Consider the following 13,196-nt stretch of genomic DNA (forward strand, 5'->3'; position numbering starts at 1 on the left):
CTCCCCCAACCCTTTCTTTTTTTTCCACCATCCCCTTGGCTTTTGTGTGTCTCATTCCTCCTTACTCACTCACTCCTCTTTCCTACCACCTGAATACTAACAGTTATCAGCCCAGGTTGGGTTTGGAGTCATTTAGAATAATAAATAATAACAATGGCACTTATTAAACACTTAAACTATGTGCAAAGCACTGTTCTAAGTGCTGGGGAGGTTACAAGGTGATCAGGTTGTCCCACAGGGGGCTCGCAGTCTTCACCCCCATTTTACAGATGAGATAACTGAGGCTCAGAGAAGTGAAATGACTTGCCCAAAGTCACACAGCTGACAATAGGCAGAGCTGGGATTTGAACCCATGGCCTCTGACCCCAAGGCCTGGGCTCTTTCTACTGAGCCACACGCAGGATATCTCCAGAAACTTAATGTCACCTGTCCATCTGTGTAGTGTTCCCATGTAATACAGTTCTGTCTTCTTACAATGAGATTAATCCAGCCTCAGACTGGATGTATGGGTCCATTTTAAGCTTACATGCAAAGATTGGTTCTTTGTCACAGGTTTCACTTGGAAAGGCCTGAGGAAATTCTGAAACTGTCCATATGGTCTTCTAATTCTTCCAGAAAACTTTTACCAGAGGCCCAAGAAGAAGTGCGTGGAGAAGTTTTGTTCAGACTCCAGCTCAGATTGCGGCAGTTCCTCGGGCAGCGTGCGTGCCAGCCGGGGCAGCTGGGGCAGCTGGAGTAGCACCAGCAGTTCTGACGGAGACAAGAAGCCCGCAGTGCCCGCTCGGCATTTCTTCCCATCTCGTGAGTTGAGAATGGCCCAGAAGCTGGTGCCGCCTGTATGGAAACCCAGAGAGGGCAGGGCTTCCCCCAGATAGGCAGCTCCACTCTGCCTTCCCCCTCAGGTTGCGTGGAGTCTATTCAGCATGGTGGTGTGCTCTTACCAGGGCGCATTTTATGAACGTTGGATGCTCCACTCTTATGTAGGATGGGCCCCGGTGGGCCCCCAGTTCATTAGGCCACGAGGCCACAGGTATAAAAATGCACTCGGAAACCTGTACGGAACAATGCTAGGAAAGGGAGGATAAGCCCATTTCGTTTAGTCTGGTGCTGAGTTCTTTTGTGTCCTGAGCCTGGCGACACTGTCCAGTGGACCTGGCGGTATATAGAGAGACATGTAATAAATGCCAAACGCACCCTCCTATCCCCCCAGCATGCTTGTCCTCTGCCTCGTGCCAAGCAGCGTGCCCAGGGGTCTCTCCATTCATTTTTGTTACCCTTGCTAAGTGAGCAGTACTTTTCTTTGTCCCCATAAAAATGCTGGCTGGCTACAATCATCAGTTTAGGCTGGGATATTGCTTTCCACTTCATGACCAATATTAGCCCAGTGTTCAGGCTACATCTGTGCCTCAAGCCTTTGGCTGGCTGGTAAAAGATTGAACAAGCTGGCTTAGCAAAGAATTAAGGACACCAGAAATTGGGAAAATAAATCTTATGAGAGCTGAAGGAGCTTGGAGTTTCAGGAGCTCAGTGGGGCACTGTAGGGAACTGCAGCGGGGAGCCTTTCTCTTCCACCCTTCTCCAGGAGCTAGACCTCGGCTTGTTCTCAGTTTCAGCGGAGCATCTCTGCCCACGGCTCAACTCGGGAATGTGCCTGGGTGGACAATCTGGAAGCTGTCCCATGGAGGGCAAAGAAACCAGGGTTTTTCACTCTGCAAAATCACTGGGCGTGTCCCTTGCCCCTCCCAACCCTCCAGTGGCTCACTGGGGTTTCTGTTCTAACTGAAGGACACTGAGTCTTTCTTGCCCTGGGTATAAAAGGGAGGTCTCCATTCACTCCCTTGTGTTCTTGCTGAGGAACAGCTCTAATCTGCTCCCTTTTACATGGAGGGGAAAGTGGGGGTGGATATTAGTATATAAACCACCCATTTTCTGCAAAGCACTGTACTGAGTATTGGGAATGGACTTGGTCCTTGACCCTCAAAAATGTCAGGATCGAAGAATAAAGGGGGAGAGGAGATTGGTGACAGGTACATAAGGAAAAATGAAAAAAAACCCCACTAAAACAACATAAAAGGCAAGGGCAAGAATAAAAACAAAAAATAACAATAACAGTAGTAAAGTAGATGTTTGTTTAACTCTTACTATATGCCAAGCACTGTACTAAGCACTGGGGTAGATCAGAGATGATCAGGTTGGACACAATCCCCGTCCCTCATTGTCCAAGTAGGAGGGAGAACAGGTTTTGAATCTCTGCTTTACAGGTGAGGAAACCAAGGCACCGAGAAGTGAAGTGACTTGCCCAAGGGTGTACAGCAGGCAGCTGGTAGAGCCAGGATTAGAACCGAGCTCTTTTGATTCCCAGGCCAGTGCTCTTTCCACTACACCACTGCTGCTTCCCGAGGAGAACAGTAATGGACTGTGGGAAGCAAAGCTGAATTTTGGGCTCCTGCCAGCTCCTCCTGGCTCAGTGGCCACCAGCCCCACTCACAGTAACCACCACAGCTGTGGCCTTGCTGTCTGCTGTAGTTTGTGGTTGTCATGTCTACTTCTTCCCACCCCCTCCACCACCGCCCACCGCTGCATTGTTGGAGGCCCCAGGATGGCACAGTGAGGTGGGCACCGCAGCTACCGACAAAACAGCACGGCAGTCCAAGTGGGTTGGGAGGCTGATGGCAAGCACTGTGGCTGCATCTGTCCTTCCCACTGGCCTAATCTAAGGCCAAGGGACAGGGAGGCAGAATCCAGCGTGATGATTCAGAACAAGTAGTTAAATAATTGGAATAACCCAGGCTTTTTCCAGGCTGATCTCTTCTCTAGCATAATATATGCCCATCTCCCTCCCTGGAAAAACTTTTTCTGGGAATGCCTAATGGTTTTAGTCTTCAAAGTGAGAAGAAATACAGATGAATGAAAAATTATTTAACCAATTTTTTTTCCTCTCTGCTGACTGGGTGATATGAGAATGTAGTCGAAGGGACCATCAAAAAAGTGATGCCAGCTGAAAGAATAGATTTTTAGGAAGTCTCCCTGGAGGACTGTGGACAAGCAAGCCTAAAGAGGAGTCAGAACTGTCTAGTATTGAACATTAAAAGGAGGGAGGAAAGAGTATATTATAAAATAAATCAATGGCCTTTTCAAAGATGAGTCTATAAAGCAGCCATATAAATAGATACCTAATATTTGCTCCACCTGAAAAAACCATCAGCCCTCATAATTTTCACCCTGGTCCTAATCTCGGCAGGAACACAGGGATGCTACTTCTGTTGCCAGACTGTTAGTCTGATTTGATTTTAGGCCCAACTGACTCGAAGCATGAACACAGCAAATTTGGGACCATAAAGATCCAGACTAGCCTCCCCACTACTTCTCCTACCTTATGCATATCTATAAAGAGGAATAAACACAGCCAATCAAGCAGTCAAATAAAAAAAAAAAAATCCAAAGCACAGTATTCAACACAAACTTACCCAGTGGCTTGCCTGCTCAAGGTCTAGATTCTGTTTCAGAAGCAGGTGTCAGAGCTCTAGGAATGGGAGGGAGCAAGGGGTTTCCCAGGTGGGGAGGGCAGGAGAGAGGGAGGTAGGCCCAGCACAACACGATCCCTCGGTGACTGCACACCCCCTCGACCTCCAGAGCAGGGGGTGGTGAAGGAAAAGGCCTTGTTTCCCAGCTACCACAGAATCCCAGGAGTCTGGTGAAAGCCACAGCTTCTAGGAACCAGCCAGCCAGTCAGTAGTATTGGTTTAGCATGTACTGTGTGCTGAGCACTGTACAAAGCACTTGGGAGAGTACAAGAGAGTTGCTTCCTGCCTAGTGTTGAACTCCCAGGGCACCTTGAAAGATAGGCTTTTGGTTGGCAAGATTGATTTTATAAGTATGGAAAACGACCTGAGGAGACCTAACAAGCAAAATTTCATCTCTGAGCGATGGACTTAGCACTCACTTTATGCCTCTCACATCCTGTTAAAAACAAAGAAGGCAAATTCCATGTTGCTTCTTCCACTCCCTCCTTTCTCCCAGCAAACATTGAATTGGTAAACAGCTTGATTGCAGACTTGGCTTAAAAAAAAAAAGAAAAGGACTTGAATGGCTTCCTTTTACGGTTTGGAGAGCTTCAGACTTTTAATCTCTCTCAGCATATTGTAGGCATGAAAGTAATATGCTAATGGAATCAGAGACAGGTTTTTTATGGTATTTAAGCACTTACTCTGTGCCAGGCACTGTGAAGCACTCAGCTAGGTACAGCGGCATGGCTTTGTAGACAGAGCATGGACGTGGAAGTCAGAAAGACCTGGGTTCTAATCGCAGCTCCACCACTTGCCTGCTGTGTGACTTTAGACAAGTCTCTTCACTTCTCTGTGCCTCTGTTTCGTTATCTGTAAAATGGGGATTAAGACTGTGAGCCCTATGAGGGACAGGGACTGTGTCCAACCTGATTTGCTTGTATCCACTCCAGTGCTCAGTACAGTGCCTGTAACAAGGTAAACACTAATATACATATTTTATATATATATATATACATATATATATATAATTGGGTTGGACACAGTCTCTGACCCATGTAGGACTTGCAGTCTTAATCCTCATTTTACAGATGAGATGACTGAGGCACAGAGTAGTGAAGTGACTTCCCAAGGACACATAGCAGACAAGCAGCAGAGCTGAGTTTGGAACTCAGGTCCTCTGAATCCCAGGCTCATGCTCTTTCCATTAGGTCATGCTGATTATGTCAGGGAGAAAGCTAATTGAAAAGGCCCGTTGTATATCTATCAATACAATAATTGTGCAGGAGCATTAAAGAGGGAAATAAAAATAACCTGATAATCATTTGAAGGTACTATGAACCAGTAATATACTATGTATGAATACAGAACTTGCTCATTTTGGTAGTAACTGTTTATCCTACAGAGATGGCTTTTATTTTTTAGGTGAGACCATTTCACAAAATGATTTTCCAACTGAAACTCCTATCACTCTGAATCTGTCCCACAACATATGCAACCCCAGGTAATTTGTTACTTCTTTCTCCAAATGTACACAGGGAACAAGATTCCGGTGATTTTCTCTACTTTTACTCCTTTTCCTCCTCTTCTCCATTGTCCTCATTTCTTCCCTCCTCCTCCTCTGTAATCATGGATCTGCAGTAGCATTTCGCATTAGTGCTGATTATGATTTAACGTAGCAATGTCTTCTCCCAGTGAAATGAGGGCACTTTATAGGTTTACACGATGTGAGTCCTTTCTATTTACCTGTAATTCATAGGTGGAAACTCTTCCAAGAAAACCTTACCTGTTGCTTATTTTTGGCAAGACAAAATCTGCCTAATATAGGTTTTCTCTTCTGCCATCTCCCCTCCACCCCCAAACAAAGATACAGGCCAAAAAGAAGCTTCTGAACAACCATAAGGGAAAATCTCAGCCCTGTTCAAAAGTTCTGCTCTAAGGTGTCCAGCAAGAGGAAGTTTTTCCACCTCAAGAGTATCTCAGAGGGAATCAGTCGTCAAAACTAAAGCCCCCTAGATTTATTTTGAGAAGAATCTCATTGGCATTTTTACATGCTCAGAGAAAGCCAAAAATCTTTGTGACAATTGTCTCTCATTTCTTAAAACAGCAGAGACATGAATACTGTTCCCCAGTACCCAGAAACCCTGTGTCCTAGCTTCCCAGATATGACTGCTGAACCTGACAAAAATAAAGGTGAGTTGCTTTATCTCCCCAGAGCTTTGTAATGATGATTTTCAATGCACAATATATTCATTTGGGTGTGTTGCTGTACACTGAGGGTTGGCTTTTTTTATATCCATCACTTTTGCTCGTCTAATCCAATTTCCTATTGAAATACTTAATTTAAATTTTTTTTGCCCTATTGTTGCACATGGGGTGGTCTGGTGCCCAGGGCAGTTTAAATGACTTTTCCAAAACAATTTCAGCCTTTGTGACCATTTTGCTTTGTTCTCGCCTACCCGTGTGCCAAAATGCATTGTGATAATTGGGCAAAATTGTGTTGATTAATGATAATTGTCAGATTAACTACCATAGGTTGAAAGTGAAAATTAGCATTTGTTAAACAGTGTCTTTCATGGCAGAGAGAAGAAAGTCATCTTTTTTTCCACCATACCTTACACTCACCTCAAATCCACCTTCGGAACTGATTCAGGAGAATCAGATCAGCTCTCCTTTTGCTTGATGGAGTCAAGTAGTATTCACTCTGGGTGGGCTCTGACCTGGAACAATTCAGTACCTTTCTCAGAATTGTATCCTGTAACGGAGCTTTAACCCATATGCTGGTTTGCTTATTTACTAGTCTGGAAGGGGATTTTTTTAAGCACTTGATATTTGCCCCACAGCACCATAATTTATTTTAATGTCTGTCTATTCATCTAGAATGTAGGCTTCTTCTAGACAGGGAACATGTCTACCAACTCTGTATCATAGTCTCCTGAACTGAGCATTTAGTAAATGCGCAGTAAATACCATCAGGAATTAGCTTTCTCTAGTAGAAAAATCAAGGGCCTGCGAGTCAGAGGACCTGGGTTCCAATCTCATCTCTATCACTTGTCTACTGTGTGACCCTAGGCAAGTCACTTAACTTCTCTGTGCCTCAGTTACTTCATTTGTAAAATTTGGGAGCCCCATGTGGGATATGGATTGTGTCCAACCTGATTAGCTTGTATATACCCCAGTTTTTAGTACAGTGCCTGGCAAGCATAGCAAGTGCTTAAGAAATACTGTAAAAAAATTGATTGATTGATTGATTGGGATCCTGTAGCAGCAGTGAGGATGGGAGGAGCTCTCTTTCCTGCCTTGTTCTTATAGGGTACAATGAGCATGGTCTATCTTGGAGTGTGCTGCCAGAAACTCTGGGAAAAGCTGAACCTGATCTTCGGGGTTCTTCTAACTCACAACACAATCAGGGGTGGTTTCTCACAGTCTGGGTAGGTGATGAGAAATCCATCTAGAATTTTTCCCACCTGCAAACCAATTTGGTTCAAACAGAACAAGTTGTTATTCTTTGTTGATAATGGAAGATTTTTGATGTGCTCATTGGATCATACTGCAAATGTCTCTGCTTTGGGAGAGAGTGGTATCTTTTGTTATAAAAAACAGTGTAGCCTACATCAAACTGACTTTGTTTTACATACAGCCTTTGGCTGATGATCTGAGAGACAGATGCCAGTTGGTTTCCTGGTTTGTAGCTCATTGTCTGTCACATGTTGCCCACCTAGATCTCTTGATCATGCTTTTTCTCTTTAGGTCTTTATCCAACAGGAGATTTGTGGCCTGCCCAACCAGTGTGTCTAACAAACGGCTTAAATTACAACCTGGAGAACAACATGCCTTGCATGATCCAGGAACCCCCACCTGTTCACAACAGGTAAATTCCCCTGTGTCTGCTTTTCAGTAACCTGGGATTTGACCAGTGTGCCCCAACAAGTAATGCTCAGAAAATACCATCAGGAAGCAGCGTAGTCTAGTAGAAAGATCATGTGCTCCAGTGTGGTGTGTCATTGAAATGCTTCAATGTCCACCTTTTTGGGAGTTGCGATGTGAGGTGTAAGAGAAATGATGGTCTGTCTTCAAAGTTGATAACTCTTCTGTTTCTTTCTATTTTTCCATTGTAATTGCTTTTGTCTGCTCTTTCTGGCTGTCAGTTTTCTGAAACCAGACCTCCTTTTTTGTGTTTTAACAGTTTCATTGATTGGAATGCGACTTGTGAAGGCCAGTTTCCCAACGTGTATTGTCCGGTGGAAGTGAATGATTACAACACCTTTCCAGAAGGTAAGACTACAGGACTAGCAAAGCTCAGCTCACCAGTTAGCACCATTCCCACTTTCACTTGAAGTGGCAAGTGTTATGTTTTCAAAGCATTTAGTACAGTGCTCTGAAAATTGTAAGCACTTAGTTCCATTGATTGATTTATTGGTTGATCTCAGAGCACCCTTAGAAACCCAGCTCACTGGAAGCTGGTTGCCGGGGGCAGTTTTGTAAGCATAAAGGAAGAAGAGAATTACTGAATAGCATCCGATGTCCCAAAGGAACCTGACCTGAGGTACAGCCAGGTCTTTCACTCTTAGTGTGGCAAAGCATTTCCTCTCTCAAATGCTTTAATGTGTCTGCCTGCAGTAGCTGTCTCCTGAATTTAATTTATTCAATCATATTTATTGAGCAATTACTGTGCAGAGCACTGTACTAAGTGCCAGAATCATAAAGATAGAAAAAAAACTGGGGTCTTGCTTCTGAGGTGTTCTGTTGTTTTGTGTGTGTGTGTGTGTGTGTGTGTGTTCAAATGGCAAAATAAAGTGATTCATAAAAGTGCTCTTTTATAATAAAAACTGCTCCCTGCAGCATTTTGACCCCCAAATTGGCTCTTATGGGCAGCAGTCAGGTTGAGACCTTCCTATTGAGCCACAGTGACATTGGGTCGGTCAGTATCTTCTGTGGATTCACAGTTGATGGTTGCTCTGCCGTTGGCCTGGATTGATAGGAGCAGATTCTCTGCGGCTGACCCCAGTGTGGGGGTGGTTCTGATAAACAGGTCAACTGTAACCTTGACCACATCCTGCCAGGCCCAGTCTCAGCGTGCCTTCAGAAGGAAGATCATTTATATGTCTGCTTTCAAATTACTGTCATAGTAAGCAGTGGGAATCCACTTTTTGATGAGAGGACAGAATCATATCCCTCCCTAAAAAGGGTCACCTTTCTGAGCACTTGAAATGTTTTTTTCCCCTCCTTTCTTTTAGAAAATATGAATTATCACAACGGCTTCCCCTGCCCTGCAGAAGTCCAGAGCACCGCCTTCATCGACCACAGTTGTCAGTCTACATGGAGCACCCCGCCCAACCTGCCTCCAGCCTGGGAACCTGCCAGTTACGTCAACTCTACGGTTAGTGTCTGGGTGTCCTTCCCAGTGGCTCCTGGGCCTCTTCCTGAAGAGCCCCGATCTCCTTTCCAGTTCTCTCCTTTGCCTTCTCACTGTCTGGCTCCTCACCTCATAACACCAGCCACTGAGCTCTGGACAAAGGAGACAAGTATGGTGTAACTGGGTGTTCCCCGTCATCAGGGCAAATCAACCTAACAAGTGGAAGTAAGGGAGCCCAAGGGATCATGGCTTGAGCGGTTAAGTGGCACATTTTCTTCTCTGCTCCCTGTCCACCCACAGCTGCCCAAAATGAAGGTGCAGTTGGTTCATTAATTGACTGGGAATCAGCTGAAGGACTTTGCAACCAAACTGTTCCATTTTTTTGCCCAAGCAGAGTGGTCAGCTAGGAACAGGCCAGGGGACCACTTCACTTTGAACTGTCCTTCTTTGTCCCTTCTTCCATGTGCCAATCCCCGTGACCTTCACACCTACCTGGTTGGGAGGACTGGAGAGAAACTTGTGTCAGTATCCACCCTTTTACACAGGGAGAAACTGAGATCCAGGAACCTACTCCGATAACTCATGATAGCCATAGTGTAATTGAAGTGAGTTTTGAACTATTAGACTTTCCATTTATGCTGTGAATGGAAAATTGAACTGTAAGACTTTTCAGTCTCGCCTGGAAAAGCCAAAATAGGGAGTCTCAGTCTCCTAACTTCAAATGCAGCCCCGCGTTGCAGGCCCCCAGGGCCAGTGCGTACAGGCAAGGCTGGCAGCCAGCTTCTGAGCTAGTGAAGCCATTTTGTGCACTTTCATCAGCAACTGTGAAAGGAAGTGTGGATGACGTCGGCGAATACCCTGGGTGACTTTTAGGGTGGGGGAGAGGGACGGGGGTGACTTTTGATTCAAGTGCTTGGGAGAATACATCACAACAATATAAATAGACACATTTCCTGCCCACAGTAAGCTTATAGCCTAGGGGGGACATTACAGTTACCTGGAAGGGAATCAAGGATGATGCCCTCTTCCCTTGGAGGAGCCTCAGCCAGATTGAGTCTCTGTAGTGGACCTGTGTTTCTCTAACTGTCTCTGTCTTGCTCTGCAGCCATATTTCTCGAGCACCAGAAGCTTGTCTCCCATGTCTGGACTTTTTGGTTCCATCTGGGCCCCACAAAGCGACATGTATGAAAACTGCTGCCCCACCGTCAACGCCACCTCTCAACATTCTACTCATGTGGAAAGCCAGGCCGTGATGTGTAAGCAGGAATTTAACCCATTCCGTGCCTATATGAACCTGGACATATGGACTACAGCCGCAAATAGGAATGCAAATTTCCCTCTTTCTAGGGACTCGGGTTACTGTGGCAACATGTGAAAGATTTGGTTTTAAACAATGTGAATAAAGATGCTTGCCTTTTGAGTACTACAGTAAACTGGTTGTTGAGATAGATTATGACGTTGGTGGATATTTTGGCACTTTTATATGGAAAATAAATTTTTTTACTGAAGACCGGACATTCTGTTCCATTTTTGAAGCCAAAAGGTGTCCGAATACCATACCGTGACAAGGTGGCTAGTGGCCGGTCTGTTTTGAAAGAGAATGTAAGAGCCTGCTGAGAAGGCAGGAACCAAGAAAGCAAGTTGACTTGAATCCAGCCTAGCAGACAGACTAAGCACCGGCCCCTAGAGAGTAGCTACTCTTGGGTATCAGGATCCCCAAACCACTTGGCACTGCTGCATCCTTTTTTTGACTCATCTCCTGTGGGCCACCTCCTGACTGGCCGTCAATCGACTCTAATCCATTCCTCCCATTAAGTCCTGCTGTGGTGAGTTCCTTTGATCCAGGGACCATGTAAGTGGGTGTAATTCCTATGAGTGTGAATATAGAATAAGTAGAATAGAATATCCAATCAATCAATTGTATTTATTGAGCGCTTACTGTGTGCAGAGCACTGTACTAAGCGCTTGGGAAGTACAAGTTGGCAACATAACTTGATCCAAGACTTGGCCTTGTGGGATACTTAGTGGATAAAAGATGGAGAGGGAAAAGAGTCAAAAGAGAAACTGAGAAGGAGGTTAAGAGGCAGCAGGAGGAAAAGGAGAGAATTGAGTAGTTCTTTGGGTTTTTTTTTAACCCAACAAGCTAGAAGAGAGTTTTTTGGAGGTGAAAAGGGTCCAGGAAGGATACAAGATGAACAGTAGATGATGTCAATTTTCAGCGCACAATAAATCAACCAGTAGTATTTACTGAAGGCCTTGAATGTGTGGAGTGCTTGGGAGAGTACATTGTTAGTGTTCTGTTGTATTCTCCCAAGTGCTTAGTATAGTGCTGTACACATAGTAAGCGCTCAAATAAATACCCTTGATTGATCGAGGCTGATAGAGTTGTGCAATCGGAAGATGGTGAGAGCTTGAACCTGGGCTCATCTGGATTCAAGGAAAGAGGTAAGTCTGAGAAACACTGTGGAGAAGGTGCCAGCAGGATTTAGTGACACTAAATGCGAAAGTTGAAAAATAGCAAAGAGTCCGAGATCACCAAGGTTGTGAGCTTCAGGGATGGAGGATGGTGCCACTGGTTTGGGCACTCTAAGGGAAGCCATCTTTCACTATTCCTAACAGTCACTTCTATAGTAATATGGCAGACTGCAGAAAAACAGTAATAATAATAATTGTGGTATTTAGTGCTAACTATGCACTGCACTGTAAATGCTGAGGTAGATACAGAATATTAACTTGGACACAGTCCCAGTCCCACAGTCTAAGTGGGAGGGAGACAGGTATTTACTTTCAGAAACATCAGGAGTTGTACTTGCAATTAGTGAATCTCACCGAGTTTTCCTAGCCTGAGACAACAGCCTGCTGACTGGCTCCTCGACAGTTTCCTATTGCACATAAAAAAAATTCCCCTGCTCGATCCCCTCAATCAGTAAATCTAGCTTACTGAGTGGTTATTGTGTTCAAAGCAGTACAACAGAGTTGGTAAACATGTTCCCTGCCTACAGTGATCTCTGTCTGGGGTTTTTCCCCATAGTGGCGATATGTGCTGAAGATTGAATGAATTGTTACACCTGCATTTTTTTGATTTGGTGTAAGAGTGAGACTTTGACCAGAGAATAGAATCGATGATATGTAGAAACCTTTTTGTTAAAGTGTTCACTAATCTTGGAAAAAAAAAACAACCCATAATTTTTCTTATTCTTTTTTGTGGATTATCCTCAGACTGAACTCCCCAAAGACCACTGGTTCTCCATTCCAACAGTTCTGCCTTGGTAGAAATAGCGACAGCAGTGCAGTGACATAGTTCCCAAGCTCCATGTTGAGGAAGTGCTGGGGACTGTTCACCACTAGGGGGCAGTGTGAAGCTTCCCTCTGGTTGTGGTGGAGAAATTCAGAATTTTCACTCAATTCCCGACTTGACCATGAGCCACAATAAAGCTTCCAACGGTATCTTTTAAGGCAACCGTCATTTTGGGGGCCTTATAGCCACACAACCCATCTGGTCATCCTATCTGCTCAAAGGCTCGCTTAAAACCACTCCTTGACACCCATGGACGTGGCTTAACAATCAATCAATCGTATTTATTGAGCACTTACTGTGTGCAGACCACTGTACTAAGCGCTTGGGAAGTACAAGTTGGCAACATATAGAGACAATAGTAGTGCTGGGAGGATGCATCTCAACGCCGGAACTGTGTCTCCCAGGATCTTGCAGTGCCCCCAGCTTCCCTCCTGCTTCTCTGGTTCCCAAGGAGGGAGAACAGTGCTGGTAGCTAGAGCCTTTGCATCTCTTCTGGGAGAATGAAGTACTGATTGTCCATCTGAAGCCCTAAGAGAAACTGGAAACTGAGCCCAAGCCCTGCAGCCTTAGCACAGAACGGTAACAACCAGAGCAGAGATCCAGGTGAACACTGTAGTCGCTAAACCAACAGTGCTTCCTTGTGTCTACCTCTAGTTCTCCTCATCTCTTCCCTTGGACCTCTGAAGGCACTCACTGTACTGCTCACTCTCGCACGATTATTTGCCTCTCTTTTCAGTCACCTCCCCTATCCTTCAAACTAGCTTTCTAGATTCCTCTTTATCTCTTCTTTCTTATTCCCTCTTCACCGTAATCCACTGCGCAACACTGCAGTGAATGTTGTTTTTTGTTGTTTTTTTTTCCAGGAAAATCTATTGGTTGAAGAGGCAAGATGGATTCTAAATTCTCTGAAGGTAGTACTGACCAAATTTTGTGATAGATTTAATATGTCAGTTGAAAGACAGCTCAGCTGAGGATATTGCCAAGATGACAGGCTTGTGAGACGGGATGGTGCATTTGTCTACAGGATAGGAAAGTCAGG

The 13,196-nt window shown here is 44.8% G+C and overlaps 1 protein-coding gene across 2 annotated transcripts in view; it reads left to right on the forward strand.

Annotated features, from left to right (window-relative positions):
* The window catches only part of TMEM131L (transmembrane 131 like), a 160,004-nt gene extending 149,630 nt beyond the window's left edge, over positions 1-10,374 (forward strand). For both annotated transcript variants that reach the window (XM_038755015.1, XM_038755016.1), the window contains 7 exons: positions 616-801; positions 4,929-5,007; positions 5,611-5,696; positions 7,254-7,374; positions 7,690-7,778; positions 8,741-8,883; positions 9,965-10,374. In XM_038755015.1, the coding sequence (XP_038610943.1) occupies positions 616-801; positions 4,929-5,007; positions 5,611-5,696; positions 7,254-7,374; positions 7,690-7,778; positions 8,741-8,883; positions 9,965-10,234 (974 nt within the window). In that variant the 3' untranslated portion in view covers positions 10,235-10,374. The remainder of the gene's footprint in view (positions 1-615; positions 802-4,928; positions 5,008-5,610; positions 5,697-7,253; positions 7,375-7,689; positions 7,779-8,740; positions 8,884-9,964) is intronic.
* The last annotated feature ends 2,822 nt before the right edge of the window (positions 10,375-13,196 follow it).

Source organism: Tachyglossus aculeatus, chromosome 12 (genome assembly GCF_015852505.1).
Source record: "Tachyglossus aculeatus isolate mTacAcu1 chromosome 12, mTacAcu1.pri, whole genome shotgun sequence".
NCBI lineage: Eukaryota > Metazoa > Chordata > Mammalia > Monotremata > Tachyglossidae > Tachyglossus > Tachyglossus aculeatus.